Here is an 18,452-nt window from a genome sequence, read left to right as displayed (position 1 = left end):
TTTAGTATGTCATCCAAAATTTGAAAAAAGTCAGTTTAGTATGTCGTTCAAATTGTGGAAAAAACGTCATAGTTAAGTATGTCGTTCAAAATGTGAAAAAAAAAGTCATAGTTTAGTCAGTCGTCCAATATGTCCTTAAAACATCATAGTTTAGTATGTCATCCAAAATGTCACAAAAGCGTCATAGTTTAGTATGTCGTCCAAAATATGAAAAAAAACAAGTTTCATATGTCGTCCAAAACGTCATAAAAACGTCATAGTTTAGTATGTTGTCCAAAATGTCACAAAAACGTCATAGTTTAGTATGTTGTCCAAAATGTCATAGTTTAGTATGTCGTCCAAAATGTCACAAAAACGTCATAGTTTAGTATGTTGTCCAAAATGTCATAGTTTAGTATGTTGTCCAAAATGTCATAGTTTAGTATGTCGTCCAAAATGGGGTAAAAACGTCATAGTTTAGTATGTCGTCCAAAATATGGAAAAAAACCTCATAGTTTAGTATGTCGTCCAAAATATGGAAAAAAAAGTCATAGTTTAGTATGTCGTCCAAAATGTCACAAAAACATAGTTTAGTATGTCGTCCAAAATGTGGAAAAAACATCATAGTTTAGTATGTCGTCCAAAAAGTCACAAAAACGTCATAGTTTAGTATGTCGTCCAAAATATGGAAAAAAACCTCATAGTTTAGTATGTCGTCCAAAATATGGAAAAAAACCTCATTGTTTAGTATGTCGTCCAAAATATGGAAAAAAAAGTCATAGTTTAGTATGTCGACCAAAATGTGGAAAAAACGTCATAGTTTAGTATGTCGACCAAAATGTGGAAAAAACGTCATAGTTTAGTATGTCGTCCAAAATGTGGAAAAAACGTCATAGTTTAGTATGTCGTCCAAAATGTGGAAAAATGTCATAGTTTAGTATAACACCCAACAAGTGGAAAAAAAAGATACCCAGGTAGCTCAGCTGGTTGAGAGGGCAACTCCTAAACTGGACTGTGTCAGAGATGCAGGTTTGATTCCAGCTCATCACCCTTAACTGCAGGTCTTCCCTGCTTTCCTGTCTTCCTCTCTACTTACAAAAACATCATAGTTTAGTATATCGTCCAAAATGACATTTTTTTACAGCATGTTATGACTTTTTTTAACATGATATACTATTAGGCTTTTTTACAGCATACTATACTATGACTCATTTTCTGACATACTATGACTTTTTTTAAAAAACACGCTATGCAATTTTCAACACCTCCCTATGGTTTTGCTTATTTTCGCTACATACTGTGAGTTTTACGACTTACTCTAGTGTATCAAAGAATTTCCTTTTTTTCTGATTTGTTATTCCGAGTCCTATTCCACAGAAGATTCAAGATTTCTCCGTTCTCTCTACTTTTAGAAATGGTTGTGCACGACTTAAGATTTTAGCCCACAGTGGGTTAAAACATGATGTTTGATAGGATACACAGACCTTGGTTAGGAAAAAAAACATTTAAAAAGACAGAATTTATTTTGAATAATCAGTTTATTGATGAATTTAAGGCCACTCTGGACTGTGCAGAATTCATAAGGAGAGCAGAAATAACTCACAAAGTCACATTGCCCCGTGCAGCTTCATTACCGGCCCGCGATGATCCACATCAGAATGGAGTCGAATCAAAGCAAACATTTCAGGTAAACGACCCAAACATGGGGACTCTGGATTTAAAGTCACAATAAGAGTTTCCAGTTCACAACTCTCACACACACTCACACACTTCAGCATGCTTAGATGAGCGCTGATGTGCATCATATCCAAACATTACTAAGAGGCCTGTTGCCATGCAGATCTACTCCTGATATACAGCTGCTGTTAGATTGTGTGCGCTGCTAAAAGGCGGAAGGAGCTGAATGTGGCTTTACATCAAAACGATATTACAGTATGCAGATGTGTTTATGAAAATCACTGCTAACCTCTCACACCTCCATGGATTAAAAAAAAAAATCAATCACTACAGAGTTTGACAAACACAAAACACGGTTCACCTGTGGTTTGTGAATTTTCTGAAGACAGATTTACAGGAAATCATTCACAAGACATTCTTCTTTTTGTAATCCTTTCGTCACAGCTTTCAGTGCCGTCGTCTTTGGTTTCTGCCTCGCCGGATAAAGGGACTTTTTCACAATCACATCTGTCAAAATTGAAGAGGACAAAATGATTTGGGTGTAAAAAGAAATGCAGAGCTGATGTGTGGAAATGCAGAATTCCCAAAATTAATTTAACTTTCTCTACAAGGCTGCATTTATTTATACTCGAGTCACTTTTCACCCTCCGTAGCAGACTACATGCAGTATGCGGGCACTAACAAAAGAAAAACGCTTTCAGAGTGGCATCGAATCAACATAAAGTCAAACTAACAATCCTTTAAGCATTTGAAATGAACTAACTAAACACGGTCAGTTTAATTCCTGGTTACCTCACAAATACTGCTCAAATTATCCATAACAGACCTCCGATTTTCAGTTTAAATTCACAAAATGACCAAGCGTTGGTGTCGAGACAAAACATCACACAGTCGGTTTGACAGCATTTTGTTCTTTTGAATGATCAAATCAGTATTTTTCCTAAAGGATGATATGCTCAAAACTGAAATAAAACCGTGCAGAAATCACAATAGCCATGTTTCCAGGTAGCCATGGATTGAATTTGAAGCAAACTTTTCAAATTAGAGCTGCAACTAATGACTGTTAACTCCATTATTCCAACTGTTTGGTCTAAAAAATAAAAACCCAAGGAAATGATGAAAAATGTCAGTCAGTGTTTTCCAAAGTCCCCTCAGATGACAAATGTTTTGTCCAAAGATATTTAGTTTACTCCCATAGAGGAGGAAAGACATCAGGCAATGTTCACATTTCAGTAGCTGTAATCAAAGAAATAAAACATGTAATACTTGACAACTAATCAGTCAATCGTTGCAGCTCTTTTTGAAATATCTAAAAAAAATAAATAAAAAATCGGTTTTGTTTCCATTAACTGCTTTGGAGTGAATACACTGGGGGGTGTCATGTTGCCAGAGGGTGGCGCTGTAGGCTACATCTGCTGTACTAAAAAGAGTAGAAGACAAAACCAGTTGTTTTCAAACTTCTAAAAAACTCCAAACAAGAAACTAAACTTTGTGCATCTACGAGGGAGATATAAAGCTTTAGAATGGTTTTTAAATCAGGAAAGTTGTGATTATTGTTTCCTGTCAGCTGGTGTCGGCCATGTTTCATAACTGATTCAGAAAAAGTGTGTCCATCTCCCATGAAGCTCTTAAATGCTTTAGGAAAAGTCAAAAACCACCTCAAGTGAGTGTGTTAACTTTTTCTGAATGTGTATGGAAACATGGCTAATGTTTTCTCGTGACAACATCAAAACCATTTTTAGTGTCCATCGACTAAAGACCTCTCATGTAGCTGCTCCGCTGGTGATTAGGACGCTGCAGACGCTCCTTTTTCTATTTATTTTGTGTAGCTTAAAGCCAGCACTCCTCAGGTACATTTACAGAAGTAGCTACGCTACATAATCAGCATATTTATGGGGGAAAAAAAGCATAAACAGACTCCATTTTGATGTGAATCTCAAGCTTGTCTGAAGGCAGCGGACTGAACGCCGTCGCCAACAGCTGCTCTAACTTAATGACAAATACACAAACGATAACTTCAGTCAGATGCTGTAGGTGTTAGATATGCTGAATTATAAGGAAATGATGTGAAAGCTACACAGACAAACCGCACTAAACTACTCCCATTGAAGATGACGAGAGGCATAATTATCTCTGACCTCCGATATCGTGGTTAAAATCGAGTCAATGTTTGAAACTCAAACTGTGCAGATCTGTGTGGGAAAGCGTCAGACTAATGGGATATGTCAGCACAAACAAAGCTCTGTGTTCGGTGCAGCAGCTTCACCTGCAAACACAAGCTTGTCTTCACTGGTTTTGATGAAAAAAAAATAAGTCCAACTCTGTTGTGGCACAGAGAAAGCTGGAAGCTGCTGCTCCACGACTCTACATAAAGTAAGGTATGAGTGAAAAGACAAGAAAAATAAAATTCTAAGGCCTCACAAGGTTTAACCAGCGACCACAGTGCTGTAGATATAGAAACTCATAGAGTCCAACTTTTACTGTCTCTCTTTGCTGTGGCTCCTGTGGAAGAATATCAGAGAACCAAAGTGGAGAGCCGTCAGTTCTGTTTTTAATAAACCGGGTGTTTGAACCACCCGAACGATGCCTGCAGGCAGTATGATGTCGATTCTCCACAAACTACTGTTCAAAAAAAGCTTAAAATGAGGAAAAACTCTGGGTTGCTGAGGAGAAAAGACGCCATCATGCAGCATGTTCTGATGGAAGTTCAGCACTACTTCTCTGAGGTGTCCTCTTTGACTTTGCCGTCGGGTTTGGCGGCGCCTTTTTCTTGGACGTTGGCAGGAGCTGCGGCTGCAGGTTTGGCCTCAGCTTTGCCGGCAGCTTTAGGAGGAGGTGGTGTTGAGTGCAGACCGGCCTCTGTGCCAATGAAGACGGTGATGTTGGTGTAGAGCGGCAAGTACTGCCGTGAGATTATCTCGTATTCAGCTGTGTTCATCCCGTCCAGCTTCCAGGTCTGACGAGTCTTCGCCAGCATGTTGAACCTGAAGACAGAAACACTGCAGTGACTATCGACTCCATGTTCTGTAAAAACGGTTTGTCCCTCAACAGAAGATTCATTTTTTTAAGTCTGCATCCAAATTTAACAACCGAACTGCTGTAAGTATTCATACCTTTGGTTTATTTTGGTTTAACCCAAACACTCTCAAACGTCAGACTTGCCCCCAGAACACTTTCTCAGTTGGTCTTAATGAGCTCCAGTTCAACCACAAATCATTCATCCCCACGACAAACTTAGATTTACAGTAAATTTTTCTTTGACCAACAGGTTCTTCATCCCGATTTGATCACAAAATTAGGATTAGAGCCAATCATAGATTTTTTTTTTTTTTAAAGTGAACAGTGTCTGCTTTAATCAAAACCTGATCCTTGTTTACACAGGATGCTGAAGATGCAAATTTTGTAGAATTTTAAAATAATTTTCTTAATGAATAATCTACAATGTCATCAATCAATAATCAATAACAGGAACTGAGCGCAGTGGACATTGTCCTACGCTGATGATGCTGTTTTAGTCAAAGGACATGATTTGGGCCATAAAACCAGCTCTGTTACTTATAATTCAATTCAATTCAATATTATTTAGATAGCGCCAATTACAGTCAAATTGTCTCGAGACGCTTTACAGAACCCATATGCCTGACCCCCAGAGCAAGCCAAAAGGTGACAGTGGCAAGGAAAACACCCTTTTAACAGGGAAAAAAACCTCGAGCAGAACCCGGCTCTTTATGTGGGGGGACCCATCTGCTGCTGGCCGGGCGGGTTGAGAGGGACAGAAGAGGTAGAGAGGTAGAGATAGAGGTAGAGGGGAAGAGGTAGAGGGATAGAGATGGAGGTGTAGAGGTAGAGATAGAGGGATACAGATAGAGGGATAGAGGTAGAGGGATACAGATAGAGGGATAGAGGTAGAGGGGAAGAGGTAGAGAGGTAGAGGGATAGAGGTAGAGGGGAAGAGGTAGAGGGATAGAGATGGAGGGATAGAGGTAGAGGGGAAGAGGTAGAGGGGTAGAGATAGAGGTGTAGAGGCAGAGATAGAGAGGTGGGGGGGGACACAAGGACCATAAAACACAGCCACACATCTGAAGCATCCAGCATCCAGCTCTGGGACCAGGGACACTCGGAGAAAGGACACAGAAAGAAACAGAGTGAGTGTAATGCAATAATGGTATATGTAGTAAATACATAGGTAGTTAGAGAAGGGCTCAGTGCATCCAGAGAGGTTCCCCAGCAGCCTGGGCCTATAGCAGCATAACTAGGGGCACTAGTATAGAACACTGGAATAAATAAGAATTCCGTCCCAGTTGAGTTCCAGTTTACCAGCTGATCCATAAATTACTTTCTGCTTGCTGACAGAAGTGACCACCACCTCTAGTTGCTACAACATTGAACAGTAACAGGCTCCATCTGGTGGAACAACCAGGTACTACAGCTCATTCAGAGTGACGTCATGATCAAATTTTTTGCCTCTGATCCAGTGATTTAATATTTAGCATCTGCTGATATAATTTTCCTGGATAATATTCTGTGTGGAGCAGATTAGCTGTAGTACCTGGTTGCTCCACCAAGAGAAGCCTCTGACTGTAGTGATCAGAGGAGACAGTGACTTCCATGTTGGCCAGCAGAGAACAATGTGGGGGTTTAGCTAGCAAAGGAGCACCATGACAAAGACTTGTGTTGTTTAATGACCTCCGACTGGAGCTAATGTATTAAATCAAGCTGGGAGTACAGTGGGTCCTCGACTTACGTCGGATTTCCATTCCTACGCTGTGACGTAAGTTGGAACTCTGATGAAAGTATAAACAAAGCCATTACGTGCATCACGATATCGATCAGTTTACATATTTGTACAACTACAGTAACGAAAACAGTCATTAGCTCACACCGAAACACAATTCGGTAGGAAAATACCGGCGGAAATGAAAACAAAGTGCATCAAGATATCAATCAGTTTCCATATTTGCACTGTACAACTGTTATCAGAAGAGTCTGACATACGCTCGGGAGCTATAATGAAGGGCAAAAAGTTAGCAAATGTAGCGCAATCCAAGGTGGTGTACAACCAGAGAATGTAAACAAAGTCGTCTTATAGCGCCACGAGACAACGTATTCATCCGCTCGCCAACTAGTTCCACGTAACCAGTTCCAATGTAGCAACAAAACATCGTAGGTTGAGAACGTCATAAATCGAGGACCCCCTGTACTTAGGACATCATCCCTTTATCTCAGTGGCATAACAGCGACTTTTACAGCCCATATTGTGTTTGTGACTTTGCCAACAATACCAGCAGACAACCAGTTAAAAGTACACTGAATTTATTTTATTAATTAATGATTGACATTGCTGCACATCTTACTTAAATTTGTAACGTGTAACCGCTGTCTTAAACAAAAGATCATTTGCCTTGATCACCCTGACATCACTACTAATCTACAATACATTTTCTGACATGTATGTAGAGAATACAGATGTTCTGTCTTTTGAAGCTTCTCTCTGCACCATACTTCAGACAGTGTCCTACCAGAGCTCAACAACAAGGTTTCTGACTGCGTATGGACCATTAAGCTTGGATGGAGAATGCCTTTTGTTTTCCTAATGTGTTGCAGAACTACATGCCTCCTGTCAAGCATATACATTGGATTGATTTTAATAAATGTACTTGAACTGAGTATTATCCAGGAACATGGTACCAGAATAAGACTCAGTGTTGGCAGATAGTAAATAGTAAATGACTCGCATTTTGGGCGAGAAAAACAAACTTGATCACAACATCCCTACTTTGTCCTAGTTTCTTGAAATTCTCAAAGTTCTTTGAGAAAGTGCAGCATTCCAAATGGTCCAGGTGTTTTCCTTTATGTTTCTGAGCATTGTAATACACTGAGAACAACACTTAGTTTACTGCACCTCTTTGGGTTCACGTCGTTGCCTTTGTCCAGCTTGTGTTTAATCATCTTGTAACGGCCGACCTTCAGTGATGGACGGCTGATGTACATCCCAGCCAGAGACACTCTGAGAACACAAGAGATGAGTGTAAGTGTGTGAAAACATCAAACACATATATATATATATATATATATATATATATATATATATATATATATATATATATATATATATATATATATATATTATTTTTTGTCCCTGACAGAAAAAATTTGAGAACCAAGAACTCAACAAAGTCTGATTTGTAGCTCTCTGATTGGACACGCTGAGTTCTACCTGTTAAGTCATTTTTAAACCATTTGAGAGCCTTGGAACCAAATCGAGTAAAACCTCATGTAATACTACAAGAATCTAGCATCAATTTTCACCAAGAATTCAGGATTCTGTCATGAATCAGAAAGAAAAATGGAGATGTTTTCTCACCTGACTCCAATATCGTCGTCCTCTCCGCCCCAGCCCCAGTAGTTGTTGGGGAAACCGTTCATTTTGAGGTAGTGCAGTGGCGTCAGAGCTGACACTCCCCCAAAGTACATCTTGTACGGAAGCCTGGAGACAATTGAGATCACAAAACACCTGGTAAGTATTTTAAAAACGTATTCCTGCCTCTTAACAGATGGCAGACGTACTTGTAGCCAAACTTGTCCATGGCGATGGCTGCGTGTTTCGGGTTGGCGTCGCACACGTATGTGTTGCGGTCGTCCTCCGGTATGAGGTCCACGTCATGAAAGAAAAGGCAGTCCCAGTCTTCCTCCCTCATTGCCTCCCGGAAACCAACGTTCATCAGCTTGGCTCTGTTGAAAGTGTAGTTTCCAGCCTGCAAAGCAAAAACACACAGAGTCCAAGTGAGTGCAACAAAAAACACGAACACAAAGAGAGTTCAGTCTGTGAACAAGTGAAAAGCAGGTAATTTGGGTAAAAGTAGTGCTGGATGAATCTTCAGAATTGAACAGAAGTAAGTGCTACAATTAGAACCACGTGAATATTCACCCATTACTGTTTTATCATCAGAAATGTGACTTCTCATGTATGTTGGATTATATTCCATACCTCCATTTTCTTAGTAATTTGTGTCCAATTTTTTCTTGATAATATCCTGAAAAACCACAAACTCGTTAAAATTCCAGTGACTTTCTGATGCCAAAAACAAACTTTATGACAAAAAAAATGTCTTTTATGTAAACATCGAAACACATTTTCTGATTTTCAGGACTTCTGAAATCATTGGTGCTTTTGTTTGAATTTTGCAGAGAAAACTGTCAGATTTCCCAACATATTAAAGCAAAATTACCCTTTTTACTTAGGCTCATTTCATTTTGACACACTGTCATTGTATGATGCAGCACAACATGAAGGTTTGTAGATGAAAGCAGGGCTGGTTCAGTCAGTATAATCTATAAATATTGACATTTTTATTTACCTGTTTTAATATAAAAAAAACAATAAAGGCCTAATGTGAATTTAAGCAACTTAGCCTCTCTGACAAGGTATGCAGCAGATAATTGTAATGTTAACACAATAATAACAAACAAACAGATAAATGTGCACACAAATGCAAATTTTTTTTTTGCATCTGATACATCCAAGTGAAACTCTCCTATCTGCTGCTGATGAGAATCATTTTATTCTATTTGAGACAAACCATAGAAAGCAAGATTCAACACTGTGACGGAGATAAAGCACTGAGGAGTAAACATGAATGAGCCGCTCAGGAGAGTAAACCCTGTGAGCTCCTGGAGACTCTTCGTCCTCTAACATGCACAGACAGTGACAACACACCGGGGGGCGCTCTTCATCCAGCATCAGCTGTTGTAGACACCAAATATGAATTAACGGGACTAAATATACAACAACACAAAATATATTTGAACCTACATGAATGCCAGCATGTTTAAATGGAATGTTTTCTTTAAAAAAATAAATAAATAAATAAATAAAAACCCTCCATCATCATCAAGACACCATTTATTAGCCAGAAATTAAAAATGGAACAAATCATTGAATTTTCAGCTTGTGGGTGTATCAGGCATCATCTCTCAGGAAAATTGACCAAATATAAGCTTAAAATTATGATATTTCATCAAATCACTTTATTCTACATCTCATTTGTAACATTTGCCAAAAATAAATGCCAGATCCTGTTAAATATATAAATCGGAGCTACTTGGTGCAACTGATTCTCTATGACTGACTGAGCTGTGACCAGCAGTGAAAACTTTAGAGTTTTTTTTTAGGTGAACTGCAGGCAGTGTTTCCACAGAGCAGAGAGGAGACGACAAGAAGGAATGAGAGGAAAACAAAACATACTGGATCAATACAATTCCAAGTTGCTGGAAGACACATTCAGCATGGTGAAACATCTTTCTACAGCTGAAGTTTGCAGAGGCTGTAAAAATGGAAATAGTTAAACATATATAGTATGTGAAGCCTCCATTTTTCCCATATTGGTTACACCTGTGGACACTTGGACAAACGTTAGATGTGTTGATTCCAGTTTTGTTTTTTTTAAACTTCTGTAAAACAACAATCACTGATATTCAACCTGTTTTTTCTTTTGTTTAACGACTGTGGACCTTGTAACTGTGTCACACTGCACATAAATTATTTCTGAGTTCTCTCTCCTTCATGGTTGTGCTGTTCTCACAGAGGTGCAGCAATTTATGTTGCAGTGAAAAATGAGTTCACGGTGAAAATGCTCCGACACTGCTGGAAACTCTCATCTAATGTATGTCCAAGCAGGCCAATTTTCCTGTGTGTACATATATTTAATAGATATGCTTCTATATAAAATCACAGAAGCTAAAATGTAGTTATCTGGGAGAGTGAAAACCAAGCTAATAAACTGTAATGATGATATAAGCGTATAAGAAAAGCCCACCTGGGTGAGTTAGATCTCACAAAACAGATTGTCAGGATGTAAAGTCTGAAAAGATGCTTTGATAAGGACGCTCTGTGCACTTGGTAGCTTCTCAATGTTCAAATTACAAGACGCACTGAAAACAAAGAATGGGGTTCAGATGCAAATAAAATCAGGCAAATACAATCAAACACAGAGCGGTGATGGAGATCATAACAGGACAAAAGGCATCAAAGGTCTTTAGGTAGATCTACATTTGAGATTAAAGAATCTTATTTCTGTGGCAACTTCAGTCGACCTTGAAAACGGTTTGGTTGTTGAAGGCTGCTCTAAATGGTAAATTAATCTACAAGAGGACGAAAGTTCACCGACTCTGCTTCATTTGTTCTTTGGTAAAAATGATTATTTGGTGTTGGAGTAATTCAGGGAATGTGGTAGTCGGATAAGAAATTCACAACAAAACTTGGGGTTGAGAGGATTAATCATCTGCTGTTGCTTGAACTATAAAATCTCATCATACTGCAGTGGAAAATGAATCCACAATGAAGAAAAATGTGACAGGAGATCGGGTTGGGTTAATATCCCAATTATTTTCTGGATTAGTTGATGTTGTTTGATCTAAAAAACAATCTGAAAATGGTGGGAAAAAAAGGGTTGATCAGTGTTTCATCAAATGTCTTGTTTTGTCCAAAGATATTCAGTTTATTGTAAGAGGAGGAAAAAACTGAAAATATTCATGTAGGAAGCTTTTTCTTTTTTACTAAAAAAGTACTTAAACTGGTTGATCAAACAAAATAGTTGCAGATAACTTTAATCGTCAACAACTAATCATTTTAACAGTTGGAGATGTCCAAAATGACAATTAGATTTTAACAACGCCAGTATAGATATCTTTATTCAAATATACACAATTTTGGGTCTTGAAATAGATCAGATGTAAAAGCAAAAACATTGGTACATTTTTAAACAAAATAGTCACTCCTACTAATAATAGTTTTCAGAATTGACTAATCATCAATCAATTATTTTGTACTTTTGGACTATATAATGTCTTTATGGGTTCTGTAAAGCGTCATGAGACAATTTGACCTTTAACTGGCGCTATATAAATAAAATTGAATTGAATTTATGTTGCAAAAAAAAAAAAAGGAAAAATGTGACAGGAGATTAAAAAAAACACCCAGAAACAGCTCGAGGTTAAGAGGATTAACCTGAAACAGTAAAATAAATCTGTCAGAGGCTCTGAGAATCCTTCTTCACAGTGAGACTGGAGGCGCAGGTTTACCTGGTGGATTATGTAGATTCCATAGCTGAGCTGTTGCCGCTGCAGGAAAGGATGCAGGTAGTAGAGCAGGAACTTGAGGTGGTGTTCTCGGTGCCGGTGGGGGATGATGATGGCGGTCCGGTGCCTCGCCTCGCAGTCGGGCGGCCTGTAGTGTCCTCCACGCACCACCAGGGGGTTCTTCCTCTGAACCTGCGCCAGAGTGAGTCCTGACGGGAAGCTGACGTGGATCGGCCCTCCTGTGGACACAAATCACTGCAGTCAGGAAGCGGCACGCTTAATGGAGTAAAGGCAAATGATGAGGTCAGGGAACGAGAGGCAGTGATTTGAATGCAGCATCATGTTGAAGTGAACGTATTCCTGGAGAGAAAATTCTGGCACAACGCCGGTTGGAGAGGTACCAGCTCAGACAAAGTTCACGTGTGTGGAACAAAGAGTAAAAAAATAACTTGTTCACATGTCTACAAACAGGAAAACAGACACGTTTCAGTTACATGTTGGATCATAGTCTGTACACATTTTCAACAGTGTGACTTCTGTTCTATCTTACTTTAAGGTAGCAACAAGAATAAAATCAGTGTTTTGTGAATATGTAAATTCACAATCAAAGTAATCCATGTATTTAAAAAAGTCAACTAACCGATGGTGTAAATATCTGCTGGCTGCAGCCCCTGGCCAGAACCTGTTCCTGGAAAGAATTTTGATCCTGACAAAAATGTGGATGTGTTTGGAGCGGTACCAGCTCTGGCAAAGTTCATTTGAGCGTCTTTATTTTTTGTAAATAAAAAGTAGCTCTGATCCCCTGACTCTTAGATAATGATTGGAGTGTCCAACAAGTATAAAATCAGTGTCATAGCTGCAGTTTATTTTGCACAGGTTTTGTGTTTTTCAAGTTTAGAATTGTTAAAAAATGGTATATTTTATCTGAGTTTTGTGCATATGGAAATCCCTGCTTCAACACTGCAGCTTCCCTGAAGAGTTATTTATCTATATTAAAAAAAAGTAAAGTAACTGATGCTGTAAATAACTACAGCCCCCAGGTCAGAACATGTTCCTGAAAAGAAAAATCTTGATACCAACACAGAGCTGGTTATATTTGGACCAGTACTAGGTGTGACAAATTCCCTTTGTGTGGAACAAAAAGTATATATAGATTTTTTTTACATGTGCACAAACAAGAAAACAGAAGCCTTTTGATTCTAGTTTGGATCACAGTCCGTACACAAAGACACTCTCTCTATCTGATGATGATCCACTGACTTTAAGATGCTGATCTAAGTGACTGACTGGTAAAAATTCAGTGTTATTAGTGAGAACGTTCACATGATTATTTAATGTTTTCCTCAGTTTGACTGAAATCTAAATATAGTTGATGTTTGGCCTTTGGCTCGTACAAACAAGCAATCTGATGACCTTTAACAAAGAAACACATTATATAGATGCAGATAATGGCCACGTTTGCATGAGACCTTTAATTCCTCTTTAATTCAGAATTAAAGTTAATTTTGCTTTAAAATCTCCTTGTAAACACTTAATTCCGAATTAAAAAGTTAATTCCGAATAAACTTATTTCTGAATAAACTACCTGGTTTATTCCGATGTTAATTCTGAATAAACTAATTCCTGTGTACGTTCTATTCATGTATACAGTTAATTCCGCTTTAGTTAATTCCAGTCATTCTGCGCATGCTTGGCTCCTCAAGTAGCGGCGTACACGATCTGCGACCTTACTGGCGCGAGCACATTCTTCTCCGGTAATCTATCTCTCTTCTCCTTCTCAAGTGACGCAACAGAAGCAGTACACCATTGTCAAGTTGCCGTTTCAAAACGACAATAAAAAGCAAAGCGAAAAGCGCGCTTATTAGTTGTTCCTCCATGTTGTTGGGGAAAGGAAATGCCGCGGCAAATGGAGTTTATTTTCTTCCGGTAAACAGGAATACGTCACGTCCACTCCCTGTCCAATCAGAATCCTTTCCAACGCCCAAGTGTTAAAGCGGAATTAAAGAAGGGGAATAAATGTGCGGTCCATGTAAACCTTAATTCGGAATTACTATTTCCATGTAAATGCGAAGCACAAAACTTTAATTCTGAATGAGTTAATTCCGAATTAATAATTCCGAATTAAAAAACTTCATGTAAACGTGGCCAATACTAACGGTGTAAATAACTTCTGGCTACAGCACCAGATAAGAAGGTGTTCCTGGGAAAAAAAAAGGCAGCACAAAGCAGGATGAACCAGTACTAGCTCTGGGGGTTCATGTTTATGGAACAAACATTTCATAGGTGCAGTTATCGAGTGAGAAAAAAACCCTCATGGTATAAATAATTGCTAGTTGCGTACTTAGGTGTTTAATGCAAATGCAGGTGAAGCAACCTGTTCCTGTCATGATGGAAAAATTCAACCACTCTAAAAAAAATGTGCTTCTGGCAATCCACCCTGACCTGTTTAGACTGCTTCAGAACACAGGCGGCTTCAAACCGGTTTCAGAGACCCTCCAGGTGCTTCCTGTTCACCAACACCCTCACACCTGTTTGGAAAAGCTGTTGATGTCTCCTGGCTAAACCATCAGGATCTAGTCTGAATTCATTGGCAGTAATGTGAGAACAGAGGAGGGCAGAGACCGATTCACAGAAAACATTAAGCAGAGTCCAGGTAATGAGTAACAAGAGCGTGATAGCGTGAAAACACTGAGGGAGACTGTATTTCTTCCAAACACTCAACAGCGCTTTACTCTCTTCAGCTGCAGATGGATGCAAATTTTACATAATTTCCTGAACTGACAATCCACCAAGTGTTGAAATGAATGACTTTAAAACAACATGATCGACTGTGATATTGACTTTAAAATGCTCCGCTAACAGTTCACAGTCCATGTAGATAAAACCACTCAGTTTCAACTAGGAATGCCAATTTGAAACTTTTTCCTTAGCAGATAATTGGCCGTGTAACGATCACTTGATTAATCATTGCACCGCAGTGATTGTCGTATTTCCAGACAGATATATGAAGGAAAGAGATACCTTTAGGATGTCATTAATATTTGTGAAGTTTCACCACGCTAAATGTATCTTTCAACAACTTGCTCCTCTGTATACCTTTTTGAGTCATGCTGCATTAATTTTATAGATCCAGTATGTTTTATTTTCCCCTTACTCTCTTTCATCATCTTTTCTCTGCTCTGTGGAAACACTGCCTGCAGTTCACCTGAAAAATCTAAATTTTTCAGAGAATCAGCTGTATCAGTTTCTTTTTAACAGAATCTGGTAATGCTTTCATTTTGGCACATTATCAAATAAGACATGTAGAATGAAGAGAATTTCTTCAAATATTGATTTTAATGTCTTGTCTGCTTTGCAAAGCATCTTTGAAAAGCACTATAAGTATTATTATTATTACAAAAAATGGGGGAAAAAAAATGGAATGAACATATACAAGATTTTTTCAAGTGTCCACAGGTGTTACCGATGCTGGGCAAAAATAGTGGCACCACATAGTATAGATATTTGTCTACTTTTTCAATATGTCCATACTCACCACCTCTCTGCTCCGTGTAAACACAACCTGCAGTTCAGTCGAGATGTCCTTGAAGTTTTGTAAAGTGACTGCTGAATCACTGCAGGCTTCATGGTTACACTTAGGACCACAAAATATGTATATTTTATCAAATCATTTAATTTTGGCGTGTTTTTTTTTTTTTAATGAGATGAGCAAAAGAAGTTATTTTTAATGAACATCCCAATTTTAAATTAGATTTGGTTGTTTTTTCCGGCCAAAACAAACGTCACCCACAATTAGTTCAAGAACTGACAGAAAATAAAAAATGTAACTATTATTCCTGTTTTAACATTTTCTTGCGCTGATAAATGGTATATTTTTGGCTATTTTCTTGTTTGAAAGTAACATCCCTTCTGGGATTCAGAGGATTAATCTCACAACACCAGTCAGTGCTGTTCGAAATTTGAATAAAAAGTTCATTTATTTTTCTTTTGCAAGCAAATGTTACATATCCATTTTGTCACATGACTGTTGGTCACAGCTGAGTCAGTCGTGGCTTCACACCTTCAGAACAGCTCAGAATTTTTTTTTTTTTTTTTTTTTTTTTTTTTACAGAATCTGGCTAGAGCAAAGGGTCTGTTTTTGGCAATTTTATTAAAAAAAGACATTTAGAATAAAATGACTTTGATGAAAGAAACAGTTTCCAGCTGAGGTTTGGCTAATTTTCCCAACAAAACCACATGTCAAGTGATTAGTTCAAGGATTGCTGGAAGGTTGAAAGACCGCCAGTTCTTTCTGTTTTTTACAGTTTTGCCTGATTAATGGTTTCATTTTAAAAGACAACTTGCTTCTGAAAACTGCCCGCTGAGATTCGGGGTTCAAAAGCTTAAACTCGTAGAAGACAACAAACACTATTTTTCTGCTCTTTTAGTTTCTTCGTCCAGTCTTCTCCTCTCCAACATCAGCATCAACAACGTAAGATTCACCATATCCACTAAACCTCCATTGCTCCAATTCCTACACAGAAGTAACTGTTGCTCTTTTGGTGCATTGGGAGTTAACATGGCAATCGAAACTGTTGAACTGTACCCCGGACTGGAAACAGAGGCTGAAGTTGCAGATTGTGAGCCCGTACCGATAAATGTTGGCGCCACCTCGCACCTTTGTACATTGGTAGTTCACCTAATAAATTACACATAAGTTTAAAATCAAAAATCACTCACCGATTAAAGGGGACGTCTTGGGGCAGTAGTGTATCTCATCTGCATGGATGTGATTTTTGGAAAGGTGGGAGAGGTTGGCATACACGTCACCTCCGCTGATGCCAGCTGCGGAGTGGTTGCGGCCCGAGAAGACGGAGGCGTCGGGTTTGCGGAAGATGCGGATGAAATAGGTGACCCTCTTCTGGTAGCCCTCTCGGGACAGCAGCGCCATAACCACCAGCTGGATGCCCAGGAACATGAAGAGGTAGCGCCATCTGGACTGGAAGCTCACCATGGTGACGGCGTTGTCAGAACAGGAGCGGTCCGGCGGAGGCAGTGATGTGAAGCAGCCTGAAACCTCAGTGATATTCTGCTGGGCTTCAGTGAGAGCTCCCCATGCAGGTGATGATTGTCAAGTCTAATGGAGGCTGGTGTCGTGGCTGATACTACCCACACACCGTCAGATAAACAGTAATCCACAATGTGTTCATCAATTTAATAATCTGGGAATATGGAGCAAAACGGGTAATAATAAAAAACCATAGAAAAAAGGCACTTTTGGTAGGCTGAAACTGAAAAGACCACCAAGAAGAGGAACACTAGAAAAATATTCTACGTGAGAAAAAGAAAGTCTTGTCAACTTGTGTGCTTCACTGCATTCCTTGCTGCTGGTCAGCAGGTGGCAAATATCTCCAGAGTTGACCGTTGGTCCAGTGTGTGTTTAGCGTGGGGAGATGATGCCACATCATGTAGTTTCACCTCCACTGAATTCCAGCGGCTGCCACGTGAAGCTCATTCTCCTGCAGTCAAACAAACGGCAGCCTCTCTCACTCTCCCGTCCTCCCTTTGTGAGCTTTACGCTGCCTCCTGTTCTCCCTCATGCTCTCTCCTGAGGGAGGCCTCCGCAACAACAACAGCCGCCATGACAAAAGGCAGCATATGCAGCCGTATAGGGCCTTTACTTTACAGAGGATTACACAGCCTCCATCGACTCTCTGCCTGACTGGCTGAAGCGATGGGGGGAGTGGAGCATGACCAGCGTGGGAGGAGTGGTCAGAGTTTGTGTATTTGTCAGGGGGAAGGGTTTCTGTGAGAGAAAAAGAAATGGGGGAGGAGATGGAGAAAGAGAAGGAGGGCGAGCTTTGATTCCCACCACTATTGTCCCATCATGATGCAATCCACAGCTCTGAGACTCTTTGAGCAGCTCCACAGCCAGTGGACAGATGGGAACTGGACCAGCAGGCTCTGAAAGACAACACAGAGGAGGGAGGGGGGGCAGTTAGGCTGGCTGGTCCTCTTTGGCTTAAACTGTTGAAATCAGCGATTTTGTGCTTACAGTGCTGTTTTTTCCCCATGTAAACAATGATCTATTGTGCGCAGTGCAGGCCAAACAAATGGATTGTGTTTGTTTACATGAGAGCCAACAGCAGAGCTGGACAGCCCTGACTAATCAGGCCCAGCAAGGGCTCCTTAGAAGAGGCCTCCCCAAAGAGAGGCGTGCTGCCTACAGCGGATGGCAGACGGGAAGTCACGCACTGCAGTGTGGACGAAACTTCCAACGCTGCTGCAGGCTGCTGCAATGTTGTGTTGCCAACCTCGCGTAACCCCGAGCCCCGCTCTGCTGCTGTCTGCTGCAGTATCCAACACATCCTTAGCTCCAAATCAATTAGTGCTCATTAAAGTAGCCAGACCGCTAATCCTAATCCCACTGAATGCTGCAAGATTGCTGGAGAGAGACGGGCAGAAAGACAATTGTTTTAAACAGTGAAAGCAGCCCCTACACCTTCAACTGGACCAGCACTGATTTTACAGTTTCAGAATCTGGGTCTTTAAAACCTCTGTATCATTGAATGCAAACAGAGCAGCAACAGCCATGTTTGCGTGTTAAACCCTCTGATCTCTGAGAAGTTTCTTTGTGTTTGTTAGCACCTCATTTTTCACTGTAACAAAGTCCTGTGCTTTTGTAAAGACAGCACAAACGTGGCTAGAAGGACAGAGAACACCGAAATGTCTTTGGTGCA

At 39.7% G+C, this 18,452-nt stretch overlaps 1 protein-coding gene across 2 annotated transcripts in view; it reads right to left on the bottom strand.

Moving 5' to 3' along the window:
* Window positions 1-1,498: 1,498 nt before the first annotated feature.
* The window catches only part of si:dkey-199f5.8 (beta-1,4-galactosyltransferase 3), a 32,564-nt gene continuing 15,610 nt past the window's right edge, over window positions 1,499-18,452 (bottom strand). The window contains exons 2-8 of one of the 2 annotated variants that reach the window (XR_008602728.1): window positions 16,453-17,676; window positions 11,737-11,972; window positions 8,224-8,411; window positions 8,021-8,143; window positions 7,559-7,663; window positions 3,923-4,640; window positions 1,499-2,163 (exon numbers count right to left, since the gene is read on the bottom strand). Coding sequence is in view for 1 of the 2 variants with exons in the window: in XM_055013549.1 (XP_054869524.1) it covers window positions 4,370-4,640; window positions 7,559-7,663; window positions 8,021-8,143; window positions 8,224-8,411; window positions 11,737-11,972; window positions 16,453-16,726 (1,197 nt within the window). In the remaining variant the exon portion in view is untranslated. Of the gene's footprint in view, window positions 4,641-7,558; window positions 7,664-8,020; window positions 8,144-8,223; window positions 8,412-11,736; window positions 11,973-16,452; window positions 17,677-18,452 lie in introns of both variants that reach the window. The other variant, XM_055013549.1, reaches the window with a different exon arrangement.

This window comes from Amphiprion ocellaris, chromosome 9 (assembly GCF_022539595.1).
Source record: "Amphiprion ocellaris isolate individual 3 ecotype Okinawa chromosome 9, ASM2253959v1, whole genome shotgun sequence".
NCBI lineage: Eukaryota > Metazoa > Chordata > Actinopteri > Pomacentridae > Amphiprion > Amphiprion ocellaris.
The sequence above is the reverse complement of the archived record's forward strand: the minus strand, read 5'-3'. Positions and strand labels throughout refer to the sequence as shown.